General features: G+C 43.6%; 1 protein-coding gene across 1 annotated transcript in view; it reads right to left on the bottom strand.

Moving 5' to 3' along the window:
- The window catches only part of arhgef17 (Rho guanine nucleotide exchange factor (GEF) 17), a gene marked incomplete at its 3' end in the record, with an annotated part of 58328 nt that overhangs the window by 10718 nt on the left and 26462 nt on the right, over window positions 1-21148 (bottom strand). The window contains exons 2-3 of the mRNA XM_083695651.1: window positions 2778-2855; window positions 1131-1313 (exon numbers count right to left, since the gene is read on the bottom strand). Of these exons, the coding sequence (XP_083551777.1) occupies window positions 1131-1313; window positions 2778-2855 (261 nt within the window). The remainder of the gene's footprint in view (window positions 1-1130; window positions 1314-2777; window positions 2856-21148) is intronic.

Here is a 21148-nt window from a genome sequence, read left to right as displayed (position 1 = left end):
CTGCCAGACCACTCTCAGTATTTTTGAGAGTAGTACTGTCATGAGCATCCCTCTAAAAGAGGACCATAGCAGGGAAAGGAGGGTAAGAGGGGAAAAGTTTAGTGAAGTCACTGTGCATGTTACTATATAAGGGGTGTGTGTGTGTTTGTGTGTATGTGTGTGTATATAGCAGGAAGACAGAGAGGCACCAGACACACCCCATTGCCTCTGAGAGAGAACACCCCCCTAAACATACCTAATAGGAGCACACACACACACACACACACACACACACACACACACACACACACACACACACACACACACACACAGAGACTATACCAGTCCTGCCAGACCCCTCCTACACAGAGACTATACCAGACCCCCTCCTACACAGAGACTATAGCAGACCCCTCCTACACAGAGACTATACCAGACCCCTCCTACACAGAGACTATACCAGACCCCTCCTACACAGAGACTATACCAGACCCCTCCCACACAGAGACTATAGCAGACCCCTCCTACACAGAGACTATACCAGACCCCTCCTACACAGAGACTATACCAGACCCCTCCTACACAGAGACTATACCAGACCCCTCCTACACAGAGACTATACCAGACCCCTCCTACACAGAGACTATACCAGACCCCTCCCACACAGAGACTATAGCAGACCCCTCCTACACAGAGACTATACCAGACCCCTCCTACACAGAGACTATACCAGTCCTGCCAGACCACTCTCAGTATTTTTGAGAGTAGTACTGTCATGAGCATCCCTCTAAAAGAGGACCATAGCAGGGAAAGGAGGGTAAGAGGGGAAACGCACACACACACACACACACACACACACACACACACACACACACACACACACACACACACAGACACAGACACAGACACAGACACAGACACAGACACATACACATACACATACACACACACACACACACACACACACACACACACACACACACCATGACATCAAAGAGGCCCTTCTAGTTAGAAACATGAGGTGCCATGGAGTGCCTTATTGCTTTGGTACAGACCACCTCATTGTTTTGCGAGCAAACCCAGAAAAAGCAATGGTAACACTTTTAAACATTTTACAGTCCTTGCAATCTCCAGCATAGAGGGGTACTCACTGATTGGATGAGGAGGTGTCCTACAGTCTGTCTGTCGTGCCATTGGCTGACACAGCCTGTGACCTGTTCCAGGAAGTGCTCGTGGTGCTCCAGGATCTCTGGGATCTGGTAGAACATCTCATCAACTAATGAGGGATCAACCAGGGATACACTGTCTGGCTGCTTCAAAGGCCTCATATATCCCTAGATGGAGAGAGAGGGGGTAGATGGGGATAGAGAAAAAATGAGTGGGGCTGTATTTGTTAGGCTGACAGTGTGTGTGTGTGTATGTGTGTGTGTGTGTGTGTGTGTGTGTGTGTGTGTGTGTGTGTGTGTGTGTGTGTGTGTGTGTGTGTGTTTGAGGACAGGCTTTTGAAAGGAAATACCTCTCTGGCCCCATGGGGCCACAGTATCTGCCGCCTCAAATGTTTTTCATTTTTCAAAACAGAGGATATGGAATCTTTTTCCTTCACTCTTCCCTCCCTCCCTCCCTCCTTCCCTCCCTCTCTCTCTCTCTCTCTCTCTCTCTCTCTCTCTCTACAGTGACATGCAGCACTACAGAAATGATAGTATTGATAGAAAAGTCTTTTGACATTTAATATGTTGTTACTCAGCACCACACTCCATACCACAACAAAAATGCTTCTATTTTTCCCAAAACCAGGCTCACAAAATTGAAACATTTAACAAACCCCATTAAACACACACATACACACACACACACACACACACACACACACACACACACACACACACACATGCATGTACGCACGTACGCATGACTTTCTATTAAGGTTGGTATGTGTCAGGGTGCTTTGCTAGTTACTCTGTGTGTGTGTGTGTGTGTGTGTGTGTGTGTGTGTGTGTGTGTGTGTGTGTGTATGTGCAGAGCATGCATTAGTATAATTTGAGAGCCTGTGTTTGGGTTTTGTTTAATGTTCAGGGAGTGCTCATTTGTTCAGGGAGTGCCCTAAAAGGAATTAACTGTCAACTGACTCAATTTTGCTGCTGTCTGAGCTGCTGTGGTGCAGCAGCTTCAACGCAGAAACCGTGGTAACCGCTCCACTTGTCACCATGGGAACACTGCCATGGTCTCTTCACTGAGTGGGTATCAGTGACTGGGCTTTCATTTCTTTCGTCTCTTTCGTCTCTCTCTCTCTCTCTCTCTCTCTCTCTCACACTCATCCTCCATATTTATCTCCTTCCTCCATGCATGACTGTCTTATTTACCTCTCGCTGTTTACAGTATTTTCTCTCCTCTACTTTTTCTTTCACTCCATCCTCCCTATGATAAAAGAGAGCAACATACATCTATTCTACTCTCTCTTTCCTATCTCACACACACCCTGTGTGCTCACACTGGCTGCAAATGTTATGGAACAGGGCCATCAAAGGACAGGGGTGGGGGCTGGGGTGGCTGTTACTATAAGAGGGGCTGAGGTTGTTTGGGGTGAGAGAGGGGAAAATGGATGGAACTTAGAACACTCTTTAAAGGGGATTAGGGTGAGGTAAATCAAGTAGGGTAGAGATTGTGTAATGGCTGGGTGAGAACTGTGGGTTAGGTGAAACCCATCATATCAAGATTATATGAGCATTTTGTAACAGTGTTACAATGTTAGTTACATACAGTGTTAGTGTATGTAACAGTGTGTGTGTGAATTACAATACCTGTATGAGTGTTCGTAGGGACTCCACGTAAGACTGCTCAGTGTCCAGTAGGGTCATCATGACATGTCTCCTCATATCCTATAGAGGAAGACAGCACAGTTCAACACAACACAATCCAACTATACACATGGACATTGTACACACACACATGCATGCACTAAAACTAACTAAAATACCAGTGTGTGTGTGTGTGTGTGTGTGTATCTGCCTGCCTGCCTGCCTGCCTCTCTGCCTGCCTTTCTGTCTGTCTGTCTGTCTGTCTGTCTGTCTGTCTGTCTGTCTGTCTGTCTGTCTGTCTGTCTGTCTATCTGTCTGTCTGTTTGTTTAAAGGCCACATAACCAACAATATAATACAGAGGCAAGAAAATGGAGAGGATGAGAGAAAGAGAAAGACTTAGGGAGAGAGGGAGAGACAGAGAATGATAAAGAGGAGGAACAAAATAAGAGAAAGGGAGGCATCAAATCCAAAAAATATACATCAGTCTTAAAGTCTCCTGCACTATAAACATACATGTAATCAAATCATTCATGATCTCAAATCATGAGTCTCATCAAACCAAACACACCATGCCAATGGCCTTCACACCCCAGACAGATACCCCAGACACCCTTCACACCACAGACAGCCTTCACACATACAACAACAAACAGTCTGAGCAAAACATGAATCTTTGAAATAGAGTGGAGTTGAATCTCCCTCTCCCATTTGGCCCTGACTGAAGACACTGTCAATCAATGGGGAAACTAGAGTATCAATATAACTACAGAATCAATGGTTGACAAATAACCTTGGTCTGGAGGAGAGAAGACTGAGGAGGAAAAAAAAGACAAACGGGGAGAATAAGTCGTTGAGAACACACAACAAAGCAGCGCATGACTAAGAAATTCATCAGACATGACTCATCAACTATGTACTCTGATCTCACACCCTACCAGATAGTAGTGTTAGGAGAGAGAAGAAAGTGATGGAGGGAGGGGAATGAGTGAAGATGATTGTGAGAGGGAGATGGGGGAAGAGAGATGAGAGAGAGAGAAATATCATTTAAGTTGAGTAGAAATATCTCTTAAGGGTGGGCTAATTGAGGTAAAATGTTGTTGTCCATTGAATCAGTGGCTATGGGGGTTCCAGATTAAATCCCCTTCCCTCCCCCAAAGACTAAGCCAGACATGACTTGAAATACCACAAAGAGCTAGGGGGCAGTTCTGTGTAAAAGAGGATCAAATGAGGATCAAAATGTGAAATTCATCAGAGCATATTAAATTGGGTGCCAAATGAAAGCTAAGAGGGAAAAGTAAATAAGTATTTTCAATACATTTCAACCATCATACATTATAAGAATAGGGATAAACAAAGGCTTTGACTCCTGGTCAAACATTTGGAAAAATGTCTAAGACAACCTCTTTAGAAAAAATAAATAAATAAAAGAGTCTTTAAAAGGGGAGGTAATGGCGTTTTGAAATAGCATTTTGAGGAAATGGTTTGGCTTTTGTAAGTTTAACAATCATTGTCCAGTCTCCAGGTCATTCAGTTACCAAAGCCCCCTCAAAGAAGTGTAAGATATTTACAAATGTCTCTGCTTCATGAGGAGCGAGGATAATGAAAGTTAACAAAAGTATAGGTAGACCTACCAAATACTTGTAGTGTTTTTACTGATATCAATTTAGTTTATGAATTAATCGGTAATCGGTAACAGAATGGCCAAATCAAATCGGTAACAGAATTACTGAAATTGAATCGGCTACACTGACTCATTGTATAGGTTGTACAGAACTTAAAAGAGTTATTTGGCTGTCCATGTGGACAAACCCTTTTGGAAGTTCCATGTAGAACCCTTTTCACAGAGAACCCAGAGAACTACATTGAACCCAAAAGTGTTCTACATGGAACTTAAAAGGGTTTCAAAAGGTTTCTTCCAAAAGGTTTCTTCCACAGGGCCAGAAAAACTGTGGGAAATCATACAGTAGTAGTTAACCACTGCATCAACATTCTCATCTCATGCTCCACAAAATTGAAACTTCATTGTTGTTGATTACAGTGGGAAAGCAAAGCCAAAGCAAATCACAAAAATATGTAGCACAAGTAACTGCCATTGAGAATGATGACATACATGTTGCACACTTTTACAAAAAGTACAGCAAGGGATTTGTCTTCATCATTAAAGAGTGCACTGACACAGACAGATTCTTAGGATCCTTCCCACACCAGTTGCAGACATTAAAAAACATTTTTATTTTGCAGAGACTATCTCTGAGGCAAACTAGGAGCAGATTGGGTGTCTCTGTGTGTGTCTATACATGACATAGGCCTACTTGTGTTTTATCTTTTCAAAACCATTTTTTTTGGTGCCAAAAGTCTAGGCTATTTTATTTTGGTACATAATACACTAAAAACTACAAAAACTACTAAAAACATTGATTTAAATCACATTAAATTAAGAGCTTTTATGTTTCTTGTATTTTATGAGTTTTTATTAATTTCCCTTTTAATGTTATATATATGTTGATAAAATAATGCATTATTACCGTGTCTATTGTATATTTCCATCTGTGTTTACCTATTTTAGTTACATCATCATGTACAGAATGACATTCAAATTCATAAATCACGCATTTCTGTGGGGGACCCATTTAGTCATTCTGTTACCGTCTTTCCAGATGTAAATGCACTTCACCTACTGTAAGCTCAACAACCGAAAGATATTTTTTCAAACTCATGATAGCAACACCCTACTCTTTCTGCAGATGTAAATAAATGTTAATTTGGGGCAGATATTTAACAGTTTTAGGGAAACGTGGTTACAGTACATAAAAAACCCAGAGAGATTTGATGGTCATTCCGTTACCAAACTTTGAATCTACGAACTACTTAAAGTAAATGTGTTTTTTAGAACTAGTCCTTGTGTATAGAGTTGTAGGATTTGTTCAAATTTGGTTTCAAGGGTTTTTGTTTGGCATAGGTTTGAAAGTGAAAATTTTTAGTGCCCTAGCAAACTGCAAATATCACCAGAACAGTATACATACACACACACCCTGTTCCTCCATATGCCCCCAGCCAGTCCACAGCTAACTACAAATAAACACACAATAACATCCCAGAATGATATATTTAGAGCTTGGCATCTGGATTTCCCAGGAGCCTCAGCAGGTGAGCGCTGGTCAGAAGGGGAGGTGTGTATGTTTAATGTGTGTTTAGATGTGCCTTCCCAGACAGAATGTGTTTTAGTGTGATACACAACACAATTAGGATATGTTTTAATCATGAGTTCTAGGTGGTTTTGCACATACGGACCAGTCACCTGGTTTTGACCTCATGACCAGTACAGTAAGTGTTGTTTAACTGTATCTTATGTTTCTCCTACAGAGAGAGAGAAAGAAAGAGAGAGACAGTGAGAGAGAGGAATTGGGGAATTAGAAAAGAGGGAGAGAGGGTTGCTGATAGAGAGAGTGGTAGACTGAGACAACATTACGGTCTCTGGTCTTAGCACTCCTGCACTTTAGAAAGACGAGCTGTTTACAAGTTCACAAACAGAGTCTTACAGAGAGGGCCCAAAATGAGCCCGAAAAAGTGCCTTCACACACTTCACACACTGAAAATGAAATGAGACACCCTGCACCCATGGGGATTTACATGTGAATATACATTGAAGACTGAATGCTCAGAGAATGGGACAGGGCAATAGACAGGACCGCACCAGACTTGGCATGTTCTGGAACAGCATTTGAACACACACACACACACACACACACACACACACACACACACACACACACACACACACACAGGACTGATGTACGTAGACTGCACACAGACATTGCACTTGCATTCAGACTTGTCAAACACACTGACACTCATCCTTGGAGATGCACTACTTTGCGTGCACACTCACAGAAACACAGACACAGACACAGACACACACACACCGATCGAAGGAATGTTACACAGGCGTGAGGGGACTGTGTGTGTGTGTGTGTGTGTGTGTGTGTGTGTGTGTGTGTTGGGTGTACACGTCCTTCCTCACATGTACTCCACATACATAAAGGTATTCAAATGGACTCATGTCCTCATCCTTACTCTCAGCAGTGTAAGGCTCCTCTCTAAGTTTGATTACTAACCCCCTACGCCACAGGTCACATTTGTTTCTGAGTGTGTGCGCATGCACTTGTGTGGTTAGATGGTGAGGTCTGTGAGGAAAAACTAGAGGGGAACTTCCCTGAAAACAAGGAATGTTGTTCTTTTATGTCCCAGCTGACTATATTAGATTACACACACACTTATTTTGAGAGAGCACACACACACACACACACACACACACACACACACACACACACGCACACGCGCACACGTGCGCACGCACACGCGCACACGCACACACACTCAGCTACAATGGAACATATGGAAATATGTCCAGACTGTGTGTTTCATTTTGGTCACAGGATTACCATGGTAACACAGTTGAATCAAAGAATATCTGATAATGAAAGAGATCCAACTCTTGAATGTCTATATATTTTCTGCCACTGAAGGCGCACATCAAGTTGTGCAACATGACTAGGAGTTAAAAGACAATTTCCTCGCAAAAGTATTAGAAAATATTAATAATTATTATGATTGGATTTCTACAGTATACATTACAGTGGGATTAATAGATAGTTGAAAGGCTAGCACTGAACAAGGTATGGTTGAACCCTAGATCAGAGCAAATCAGGCATGAGAGACAGATTGCTGTCATTATTCCTTCAGTTTACTTCTATGTCCCCAGGTGAGAACCATCAAGTCACATGGCAACCTAACACAGACAGCATGATTGGACAGAGTATTTTTGCCAATGAGGTTAGAGGCCTGATGTGCTTCTGATCTTAACCTCAAAAATATGTGCCTTTGTTTCTCTAACAACCCTGTATGACTGTTAGGCTCTAGTTCAAAATCAGAGTTCTTGCCTACGGCACTTGTAGAATGCCCGCACTTGTAGAATAGTTGCTTGTTGTTATATGCATCCTATTTTCCTACCGGGTAGGACTATTTTGCAAAAAGTTGTTTGCAAAATAGTCCTTGTAGAAAATGGGAGAAAACCTGAAGGAAAAACTGTATTCTGTTTTTTTTTGGAGCTCTGCCCAAGCAAGGTATTTGTTTGGTTTACGTGTTGCGAGGCATCACTCACTCAACAGGTCTCCACACATTTATAGTTACTTTCTACAAAGGATTTCCCCAGGCTTTAGCGAAAGCCTGGTCTCAATAAGGTGCTCATCAAGGTTATATGTGCTCAACGAGGTTATACAGTACCCTGTGTAAGTAATGAGACAGTGAAACATTTTTTCTTCCTTTGGCTCTACACTCCAAAAGTTTGGATTTGAAATCAAACAATTACTACGAGGTTAAAATAGAGATTCTCAGCTTTTATTTCAACATTTAGAAATGACAACACTTTTTATACATTGTCCCCCTATTTAAGGGCTCCAAAAGTAATGGAACAATTGGCTTGACAAGTGTGTTCCATCACATCATTTGTGCAGGCATAAGAGAACTGTCAATGTCTAGTACTGATTATAGGCTTTGCGTTTGCCTTTGGAGTCTGCTATTGGTGTCTTTCAACATGAGGACCAAAGATGTGTCAATGAAAGTCAAGGAAACCTTTATTAGGCTAAAAGAATCCCTGACCAGAAACATAGCCAAAACCTTAGGCTTGCCAAAATCAACAGTTCCATTAAAAAAACAAAAAAACACTGCTGAGCAATCAGCTGAGTCGGCTGAGCAATAGCAAACAGGCCGGTAGGCCAAGGAAGACTTCTACACAGGGACATAGAAGATAAAAGCTTCTGTTGTCAGCCCCCCTTCCCCCCCCACCTTGATGACAGTAGTCCCTAACAACCACACTCACTCTAGAAACTGTAACATCAGCAGCGCTGCTCAACCCACACAAAAGCGACAACCTGCAATACATCAGTCTGTCTCTATCTCCCTTCTCCATCAATCTCTATTGCATTCACTCTCTCTATCCATCTCCATCCCCAGAGATGGAGTACCCCAAGAGCAGACACAGAGGCCTGAGAGGTGGCTAGCTGTCTGCTGCCGGTCCCCTGCTTCACAGGCCTCTGGAGCTTCTGCCTCTCAACAGAGTAGAGTTATGTAACAGTGACGCAGCCATAGGCAAGGGGACATGGAAAGAGAGAGAGTGTGTGGCTCATCTAATCCTCATTTCTAGGGCATACCAGATCTATATGGATCAATATGTGGCTAATCACTAAGTCATCGAACAGAGAAACAATCAACTGGTGAAGAGGATCTCACTCACGCACACGCACGCGCACACGCACACGCACACGCACACGCACACACACACACACACAGGTCATACAGATAATCATGGATACAAGTAGCACCGTCTTTTCCACACAGCTAAGAACAATATCAGAACAGAACAATATCTTGCAACCTGTTTGGCTTTTTGCTTTGGGAGGTCTGCAAATTGCAAGCCACGTACTGTCAGGTAATAAACATGTTCAAGGCAAATATCAGTACTACTATCTGACACCTGAAGCCAAGGCGTGACTCGGTGTGACTCGGGGCTGGTATTTTAACAGTTTTGTAGAAAATCCTTCCTCGATGTAAAGATTGAATGAGCAGCCTACTTCTAATATGGTCACCTCTCCTTGGCTTCCATCAACAACAACGTCAGGTGTATTTGGCACATTAGAAAAGACCTTGACATCATTCTCACACACACGCACACACACACACAAATAACAGAACAAGAGATTGGATTCAATCATAGGATCATAGGACTGAAAAAACAAAACAAAACTCAATATTCTCTTATACGCCTCTCTCCTAAATCTACCCACTCTTTCTCCCCCTCCTGTAGCCCACTTCTCTTGATAGTGCCCTTAAATAACCTATTTTCCCTTACATGGCCCGTCTTGCTCCTTAATTTTTTCCCCCATATTCCCCCCTCTCTGTCTGGCCAGTTTGTAGGTAAATCCTCTCTGTGGATTAAGGGTATGTGTTTTGAGATTAGAAAGTCTGTTCTATTATGTCTGTGAATACTGAAAATGTATGGTAACGTGTAGGTGTGTGTGTGTGTGTGTGTGTGTGTGTGTGTGTGTGTGTGTGTGTGTGTGTGTGTGTGTGTGTATATACCTGCGGAGGCTGGTGGAGACATATTTGATACCAGTCCTCATTCCATTCCATGCATTACAATGAGCCTGTCCTCCAATTTCTACCTCCACCAGCCTCCACTGGTGTGTTATTGTGTGTGGGTATGTTGACAAAACTGCATATGTAATCCTATGAACCCCTGCACTTCACACAGGGTATCCCCAGGAGGGGGCTGGTATGTCCATCGTAAACCAATAAACCCATGACAATGCTAGAAAGAACAACTGGAAAACAATGATGAAGAGACCGTTGGAGATGACAGTACATTTTATACAGTATACGTATATGCTAGGGTACCGCTACAGAGCACACACACACACACACACACACACACACACACACACAGACACACACACAGACACACACACACACACACACACGAGATAGACTAATCGCATGATTCACTCAGCTCTAATTATATTAGGGAGACATGACCCTGCAGAGAGAGAGAGAGAGAGAGAGACACACACACACACACACACATACACACACACACACACACACACACACACACACACACACACACACACACACACACACACACACACACACACACACACACACAGACTGACAGACAGAGAAAACAATGCAGAGAAGGAGTGAGGCAAAAGAGAAAAGGGGGAAGAAAGGATATCAGAGGCACAAAGAAAGATGGTGACAGAACATGAAGTGGTAGAGAGAAGGGATAAAGACAAATTCAATCAGAGAAAGGAGGAGTTGTCATGACACTGACGCATATTTGAGCCTAAGGTGCGTCACAACCACCCACACAACTGAAGTAGTAAACACACTCAAAGAGACACACACACGCACAATATAAACACAACACACACACACACAGCTAGTGCTCTAACTTAATTAATTTATTAATCAATCTAAAAATGATAACATATACACATAGGTTGAAAGGAGAGAGGAATGAACAGAGGAGGGGGAGATCCCCTCAGCTACACACACTCACACAAACATGTACCCACGCGCACACGCACACGCGCACACACACACACACACACACACACACACACACACACACACACACACACACACACACACACACGGTAAAACACAAATACACACACACCTCGCCGTTAGTTTGAAGGCTTCCAGCTGCAACCCCATTCTCATTCCCATTCCCATTGGTATTCCCATTCCCATTTCCGTCAGCGTTTCCAATGCGTTCAGTTGCATCCCTATCCGTCAGTTCCTCTCCTCTCTCTCCTCCTCCCTCATCGCTGGTGCTCTCTCCGTTCTCCTGCATTTCCTCAAGAGCGATAGAGAACTGAGCGAGGGTTTGCACCATCTGCAGCATAGGGAACGGCCCGTGTGTCTCCACACACTCACATGCACACATACACGAAAAATTACCAGTGTGTTTACACACTTTCACACAAACTCAAGCTGCATGTTCTCAAAAGTGCTACACACCCCCCCACACCCCCAGAAATGTCTGCAATACACCCCAAAAAAGGTGCAGAACCCAAAATCCTCTGTCCCCCGACTCCCTCCTATTCCCCCAGCCTCTGGTGTCCACTGGTCATTCTGGAAGAGTGGGAGAATAACCACTACCTCCTCCCCCTCTCTCCGCTATTCCAATCCCAAAATAACCCCCCGCCTCCCGCTGTTGTGTCCCAACTCCCCTCTCCCAAAAGATCCCAGATCTCTTGAAATCCTTTTAATCCAGTGGTGGGAATGTTGTTTAGGAACTACTCTAGTGTTCCAAAATCCCAGACTCCCGACGTCTCTCAGTGTCTCTCTGTTTCCCGTATATCTGTGGTAGAGGTAGAGCTGGCTCTGTTGTCTCTCCGTGTGTGTGCGTACAGTATGTGTGTGAGTGTGCATTTGTGATGCTGTTCTTGCTCCGTGAGATCTCTGTGTATATGTGTGTGTGAGTGTGAGTGAAAGAGAGTGTGTGACTGTGTGTGTGTGTGTGTGTGTGTGTGTGTGTGTGAGTGTGTGTGTGTTGCAGCCCTCCCCCTGAGTGTGTATAATGAGAGACAGCAGGCAGGGCAGACGCTCACTGCTCAGCCCAGCTCAGGCAGACTCTACCAACCAATCCCTGAGTAGTTGATCCCATATCAGAAAAGAGAGGAACACTAAGGCTCCATGAGTAGAGCATAGAGCCAACCACCCATCTGTTTCCTAGGCACATTTAGTGGACCTCAGATAAGGCAATGGAAAAGCTAGGCAACGTTATAGGTCACCATGGCAACAGAGAGGAAGGCTGGAGCAATTCGCGAAGCATGCAAACAAAAAATAATACCAACATTACACACCATAGGAGCACGTCTAATCAGGCCAACTCATTAGAAAGAGAGGGGGAGAGGAGGACAAGGGTGGCAGAGTGCATGTACAGTGTGTGTGTATGTGTGCATGAGAGTGTGTGTGTGTATGTGTGCATGAGTGTGTGTGTGTGTGTGTGTGAGAGAGTGAGTGAATGAGTGAGAAAGAGAGTGGTGTACTATCTAACATTGACAGTACTAACATAATGACATCTTCTTATAAGACACTGCTTGTGTCATTCAGGTAAATATCAATGCCTAAATGAATTACTTGATGACAAAGTGCCTATCCCAAGTTCCCACTCAGGTGGTGACATCACAGAGCTCTGGCCAAACTCACAAAGATCAAAGAGATGGTAAAGGTCACTAAAGGTCACTGAAAGGTCGCCCGTGGCAGGAAATAGGTCATCTTTCATCCCTGTTGTTGCCATATCTACAGTAGAGGGTACAGTGACAAATCAATGATGATCCTTCCTATTCCACACACTATTGCACACACAGCATGGTCTCAAATGCCTCATACTTGAAAGAGAGAAACTGAGAGAGAGAGAGTGAGAGAGAGAGAAAGTATATTTAGGCACATAGAGCCAAACTGCTTTGTGAGCACCTGTTCTTCTGCTCCCCCAAAAACGTCCCAAGTGTTGTTTGCATGATGGGTTTGTGTGTGTTTGTGTGGGTGTGTATGAAGGCATGCTTGCGTGTGTGTGAGAGAGAGAATGTTCGGCAATCCTTTGCATGCAATAACGGAAGTCTGCGACCGATTGACCCCACCAGACGCTGGATATCTACTGTTATTATCTTAACATCAGGAAATGAAATGTTCAATTGGATTTAAATCTGAAGATTGACTTGGCCAGTCAAGAACTTTCCACTTTTTGGCCCCGAAAAACTCCATAGTTGCTATGGCAGTATGTTTTGGGTCATTGTCTTACTGCTTGATTAAGTGCCATCAAATTAATTTGGAGGCATTTGCTTGAACTCCAGCAGACTACACTTCAGAATACATTCTGCTGTTGCCGTCAGCAGCTACATCATCAATTAAGACAAGTTATCCAGTTCTAGTAGCAGCTATAAATGGCCAAACCATAACATCCTTTTCACCACATTTCACAGATAAGGTGGCATGCTGTAAATCTTGGGCAGATCCTTTTTCCCCCCAAACGTTCTACTTGCAATGAATCTGGTATATGATAACATGAATCTTAGTTGTCCCACAAGACCTTTTTCCAGACCTCTGCAGGCTTTTTAGGTATTTTTTTTTAGCAAACCAGTAACCATGCTTTTTGAGAATAACTAGTGGTTTGCACCTTGCGGTGAAGTTTATTTTCTGATGTTCAATCTAATAATGGCTTCTTTGACATTCATTGACACCTCTTTGATCCTCATGTTGACAGACACCAATAGCAGACTCCAAAGGCCAACACCAAGCCTAGAATCAATACTAGGCATTGAAAGCTAAAAGTTTAAAGGTGTTTATAAAAACATCAAACCTCATTAATAAACACTTACATTACACTTTTAGAAAATTGTTTGGCTTCTGTAAGAATCATTGCCCATTCTGTTACCAAAAACCCACAAAAGTGTAAGAAATGTCTCTGCCTCATGAGGAGCAAAGATAATGAAAGTTAACAAAAGTAAGAAGTGTAGGTAGGCCCACCACATACTTGTAGTGTGTTTACTGGTATCTATTGTGTTTATGAATTAATAAGTCATTAAAACGGGTCATTCTATTACCAAATCAAATCAGTAACGGAATTACTGAAATTGAATTGGCTACACTCACTTATTGTACAGGTTGTACAGAGCCTACAACAATGAAGTCTCCATTTATTGGAGCATGAGATGAGGATGTTGACATGGTGCTTGGTAAGGATGTTGATGCATTGTAACTACTACTGTATGATTTCCCACTGTTCTTCGTTGTCCCTGTGGGAGAAAACTTTAAGGATGGGTTCTACATGGAACTTAAAAGTGTTCCAAAACGGTTCTCTGAGGCAAACTAGACTGTTACCATCATTCTGTTACTGGATGTAAATCCACCTCACCTACTGTAGCTCAACAACCAAAAGAGATATTTTCAAACTCAAGGTATCATATGATAGTTAACACCACACTCTTTAGGTACATATTTTAAACTTCATTTGGGGCAGATGATGACAGTTTTTGGAAAACGTGGTTGCATAAAAAACCCAGGGAGGTTTTATAGTCATTCTGTTACCGAACTTTGAAGCTGCACAGTTCTTAAGCAAATGTGTTTTTTTGTGTGGAATTGTAGTCCTTTTGCATAGTGTTGAATAGTTTGTTAAACTTTGCTGTCAAAGGTGTCTGTTTGGAATAAGTTTGAAAGTGAAAAATGTTGTCTCAGGGTCATTCTGTTACTGTGGAATTGCCCCTCTCTCATTCTCCCTTTCCCTCTATCCTTGTGTCTCAGTGAAACTGAGTGGCAGTCAAGCTCTAGCAAACCACCACCATCACTGAGTGTAATGTGCAATTACCACTTTCACCAATCACAATCAACCTGTAACCAATTGCCATCACAAACCAAGGTCAGAACCTGTCTTCATAGCAACCTCACACCACTGACATTGTTAGCACATCCTGTTCGACGCATAATAGCTGCCAGGCATAGAGGGGGGGAAGGAGCATTTGTGTGTGTGTGTATGTGTGTGACTGAATGAGCTACCTGCAGACAATACCTTGACCCAGATTTCAGACTGCCAAACACAAGTGCACACGCACGCATGCACACACGCACACGCGCACACACGCACACACGCACACACAGATCTGGCTAATTATGAGGGGACTATTAAAGTAGTTACTTCTGCAGCGGTCAGACTTTGTTTCCTCCCCACCCTGCTCAGAAATGTGAGTGTATGGTTTCATGCTTGGTTTAAGGCCTTCCCTTTTACCCTGCCCTGACTGCTTTGCTAACAGTTAGCATCATATGCTAGCTCAGTGCTGGACAAAGATGAAGAAGGATGGGTCAGTGATATCATTAATCTACAGATTCTTCAAGGCTACTGTATATCTACACTCATACACACTCAGCCTACACTTCCTTTCACTATAGTTTACTGTTGCAAACAACTGACAACCTGTTTGTATGTGTGTGTATGTGTGTGTGTGTGTGTGTGTGTGTGTGTGTGTGTGTATGTGTGTGTGTGTGTGTAATCAAAGCCTCTTTAGAGGAAGCTGGTTCACTCTGCCGCAATCTTGGCGACACCTTTTTGGGCGCTTATTTTAAATAAGGAGACCAAACGCTGTTTTTTAGACAGGCCTCAAAGGAGGGCAGGAAAAAACACCATACAGCAAAAACTCTACTCACACCAAAATGATACGGATTCACAACTTTTCCTTTTTTTTTCAGATCACTGAAGTGTGTAGAAACATTTTTCACAGTCAGTGGCTAAAAAATACACTTTATTTGGCTTTGTCCTAGACTTCCTAGCCTCCCACTCTAGTCTTACACACGCATTACTAGGGAAATAGCACAAGAAAGATACGATCCCAGCAACACAAACCTAGCAACGACAACTGTTAATCCATAACTGTGTGGTAATTGGTCAGAAATGTATCCCCACGTGGGACAGGCGCCATCTTTCCCATCTCTCGTAAAACCAATACTAAATCAAGGAAGTGGCCTATCTCTAGCATATATAATCTTTGGTACAATCTTGTGCAACTGAAATGTGTTATAATACCTTAAAGCCCAGCTGGTCCCCTCTTCCCCCAGAGAATGACACATGTCCTACACCTACCCACGCACGTACACACAGGGTCATGTGGGGAAACACACATATGACAAGCCTATGATGGCACCTGTCAACACACCCACCTACCCACCCACACCCACCTGTGTGTGTGTGTGTGTGTGTGTGTATGTGTATGTGTGTGTGTGTGTGTGTGCATGTGTCTGATGTTTAGTGACAAAGCAGTTAGGTATCGGAGTCATGGTGTATGCATGGATACACACATTCATTAAAACATGTATTCACCTGTGCACCCCTGTGTATATGCCCACCTGGGGTTTCTCACAACAACATACATGCACAAGCACAAGCATACACACACACGGAGCATGTTGAAAGACAGTATGTTAACAGAGAGATGAAGACAGAGCAAGAGAGTGAGAGTGTGCATCAACTGGTGCCAGGTGTGTGTGTGCGCCAGGTGTGATTATCTTCCCTTTGTCCATTATGACTGACAGGTTCCTGAAAGATGTTCCAGGAGTAGGTTCCCAGCTCTACAGCACTGTGGGGGGTCCCATAAACAGACAAGGGATGAACACACACATGCATGCACGCATGCAGCCTCTAAAAGAAAAAAAGAGCCAGGTTCAGCCAGTCCACTTTTCCCAGAATCAAAAATAACTTTATAAATAAGTAACCATCTCCCTCTTAGAACATATCACCACACTATTGCTTCCTCCTCTCTTTCCTTCTCCTTCTCTCTTGCCCCAGTTTCTAACCCTCTTTTTCTCTCTGGCAGACAAAACGTTCGCTGAAGTAATTAAAGAAAATAGCACCAGTGTCAGCCACTGGCTTTGCAAAAGTATTTCCGCTCTGGTCCTGCAAACACACGTGCATGCTTACTGAGAGAAGAGAGGTCCCTTTTTTACTTTATAAAGCACAGTTCACTGATGATGATAATGATGATGAGGATGATGATGATGAGGAAGAGAGGGAGGATGAGGAAGAAAAGATGAGAGTTGTTGAAAGACACAGCAGTCTTGTTATTATGTGGTGGACATGGGGTCAACTGAACAGGTCATATTCCCTCAGAATAAACCAGATGCACACGCACACATGCACACACACAGCCCCTACATGCAGAGAATAGCCTGACTACTTGGGGTGTTCAGTCAGCAGACTGACAACACAGAGAGGAGCCTGACCAGGACGGGTCTAACAATCACAATACACTTGCATACACTAAACATTCACTAATACATACACTAGCAATCAGAACAAATGGGCCAGATGATATTAATTGATGGATTCATTACTTTAAATAGTGACTGATTCCTCAAGTGGGTAAATGTGATTATTTTATGGTTGATTATGTCTATAGCTGTTTTGGATTTGAGAAAGTTTATGCTGGATCTCGTTTAAAGGGCAACAGATCTCACCCCCCCCCCCCTCCCAGAAGGCAGTGGGCTACAGAGATATCCATCAGATATACAGCCCAATCTCACTCTTAACTTAACCCCAATGGCGCTCTGGAAATTCTTCCCACCTCTCTCCCCCTTCCCCAGTCCTTCCCTCCACCACCACCCCCTCTCCCTTTCTCTCTCTCTCCATTTCTCTGAAATTCCTCCCATTTCTCTGTCATTTTTTTTCCTCCCTCCCTCTCACTCTACTTTCTATTGTCCTGCCCTGTGACCTCCTCTCTCCTCCACACCTCTACCTCTCCCTTGCTCTTTTTCTCTCTCCTTAAGTCATAGAGCCCGCCTAACCCACTTCCTCTCCTCACTCCTTTCTTTCTGGAAAACACAGGGCTATTTATAGGAGATGAACCAATAACAGGGAATTTGGAGGGAATGTAGTTGACTGTTTTTCTCCCACTCTAACGTCATCTTTCCCTCGCTTGCTCTTGAGAGACTATCTGTCAGAGATACAGAAGTGTAATTTTCTAGTGCCTGTGTCCTTCCATGGAGAAAACCACGAACAAAAACGAGAGAGAGAGAGAGAGAGAGAGAGATTGCCCCTGCATTGACCAAATCTCCAGTGAGTGTTTAACAGATTAGCTACTGTATTATAGCAGGCCGATCTGGCAGGGCTGACTAGCTAACTGCCTGCACTGACTACACAGCTTTAACTAAGCCTCAGCAAAGCCTACCTCCCTCCCTCTCTCTTTCACCCTCTCTCTTCTTTATCCCTCTCTTCTTGCATTCTTCACCTCCCGGGCCTGAGCCCTTCATTTGAATGGGAGACCAGAGAGCCTAGAGATGTGTCCAGCCCAGACTAATCCCTGTTTGACGGTCATGATCGATTACTCTGGGCTGGTTGTAGACAAAGGTGAAACTCATAGTCTGCTTTTCTAATCAATCAGCGACCACTAACCAATAGTCTGATGTGAATTTCATCTGCATTGAAAACAAAAAACAAAAAGGGTAAAAGCAATGTGGTGGATGCTGAATTGGAATGCTTTCACTTCTTTTGAATCTGGGCAGATGGAAGAAAGAAGAGGACACAGGACAGGAAACGTTACACTATTTGGATGCAAGCAGTCCACTGTATGCAAGCAGTCCAAGGTGAGTGAGTGACAGCTCCTGACCAACTGTTGTGAGACCTGAGGACACGCTCACATTCCACGCTCACATTCCACAACCCCTGCTAGCCTCTGTTCCCATGACAACTTGTCTTATTCACAGCTCAAAGTTCTACAGTAGACAACTATTGTGGGTTGCTCATAAACGTTCATGGTCTTTAAAATCAGGGCAGATGATAATGACAATATGCTAGCAATGTTCTTCTGAGAATTCCAAATCACATAATGTTTTAGTGTGTACTCGTGTGCATCTGTTTTTAATCTACAAGTCAATATTTACAAGGATTTTGCATGGGTTTCACATCCATGTCTTACCAGAATATGTGAACAACTGCAGTTTGCCTACCAAGCAGACATCGGTGTGGATGATGCCATCATCTACCTGCTACACAGAGTTCACTCCCATTTAGATAAGGCTGGCAGCACTGTGAGGGTAATGTTCTTTGACTTCTCCAGTGCCTTTAACACCATACAGCCCTTACTACTTGCGGATAAGCTGCTGAGGACACAGGTGGACTCTCCCATTGTTTCATGGATTACAAACTACCCGACCAACAGGCCACAGTTTGTACGGCTGCAGGGATGTGTGTCGGACTGGGTGGTGAGCAGCACTGGCGCCCCCCAGGGGACAGTTCTGGCTCCCTTCCTTTTCACCCTCTTTATCTTGGACTTCAGGCACAACATAGATATTTGCCAGTTGCAGAAGTTCTCAGATGATTCTACTATTGTGGGATGTATCAGTGGAGGCCAGGAGACTGAGTACAATGGACAGTTTTGTTGAGTGTGAGCAGAACCACCTGCTACTCAACATCAGCAAGACAAAGGAGACGGTGGTGGACTTTAGGAGGACTACGGTCCCCCTGTCTCCTGTTTCCATCCAGGGAGAGGATGTGGAGGTGGTCTAGAGCTATAAGTACCTGGGGGTGCACCTGGACAATAAACTGGACTGGACTGAGGGGCCAGAGCTGGCTTTATTTCCTGAGGAGGCTCAGGTCCTGTGTGCAGGACTCTGCTGAACATGTTCTACCAGTCAGTGGTGGCCAGCCCAGTGCTGTACGCGGTGGTATGCTGGGGGGGCAGCATCAAGGAAGGTGACACCAAGAGGCTGAACAAGCTTATTAGGAAAGCTGGTTCTGTCCTCGGTGTCACCCTGGACACTGTGGAGGAGGCCTATAGGAGGATGAGGAGCAAACTCCTAGCCATCATGGACAATCCCTCCCATCCCCTGTGGCAGAGCAGAGTCACTGTGGCAGAGCAGAGAAGCTCCTTTAGCAACAGATTATTACAACCACGTTGCACTAAGGAGCGCTATAGGAGATCTTTTCTGCCTGCCGCAATAAGACTGTACAACTCCTCCTCCGGCTGGCTCGATCGGGGTGATCAGAGTCAGGATGGGGGATATTAAATCATACTGGATTTAATTTAATTTTTATTCTATTTTCTATTGTCACTTTATTTTGTTGTTGTTTGTGATGTGAGCTGTTGTAGCACCTTCATTTCTTGTCTTGCTGACCTTGCTACCTACCTACCTACCTACCTACCTACCTATCTATCTAGTAAATGAACGTTAGTCAATGAACAATGGCCGAAGTATAAATAGGTGAGCTACAGAACCTTGCAGTACTGGATATATGATAACTAAAAGTGGACCAGCTTGATAACAAATACATGAGTGAGTGAGTGAGCGAGTAAGCAGAGTGAAAGGAAAGAAAAACAAAATACAGAGATTTAGAGAGAGAGATGGAGAAGGGGAGAGAGTAAAAAAGAAATTGAACAGACAGCTGGATAACAAAAGATAGAAGGGGAGGGAAGCTTTTAACAGAAGGTTAAACCAGGACCAAAGCTCATTAATCTTACTGACTGAAGGAACTTTGTGTGAAGCCAGATCCTCAGACAACACACACCAACACATGCACCCACCAGCACACACGCGCATGCACCAACAAACGCACATACACACGCACGCACACACGCCCGCACACACACACACACACACACACACACACACACACACACACACACACACACAAAGAGTTCCAAGACACACAAACAAACACACACTAGGGTTGAATAGCAGGAACCGGGTTCCCAAGATTTCCCAACCACCCCATTCCCTATTCCCGAGATAAATAATTACATTTAAAAAAAAAATGGTAAATTATAATAAATTATTTCTATGAACAGTGTGACGTGAAATTGAACTGTTAAATGATATGCAATGTCTTAATTGTACTTCTCTACGGCCTTCTCTGCTTTGCTATCTGCATGATCAATCATCAATGCTCAGTGTGTGTGTGTGAGCACGGTTATGTACAACGGGATGATAAAAACAAGCATTGTGATTGGCCGAGAGGCGTTCAAAGCCATGATTTAATAATGATAATGTCACGGTTAAATCACCTATTATGATATTCCTACACCACAGTAGATTTGTGTTTCACAAAATAAAAACTTGGAGCATTGTTTTCTTGTCACAATTTTCTGATTTATTCTGTAATCATTGTATAAAAGCAATAATTCCCTCAAGGCCGTGATTTATTGTCAATATTGTCACTTGGTATGGGTTTGCAGGCACACCGCTGCGTATCGTGCCTAACAACTCCCCCTACCCTAGAAAATATTGACGTTAAATCGCGGCCTCTCAGGCATTATTGTTTAAGTAGCCT

This window comes from Argentina silus (genome assembly GCF_951799395.1).
Source record: "Argentina silus genome assembly, chromosome: X".
Lineage (NCBI taxonomy): Eukaryota > Metazoa > Chordata > Actinopteri > Argentiniformes > Argentinidae > Argentina > Argentina silus.
This window is presented reverse-complemented; position numbering and strand designations above follow the sequence as displayed.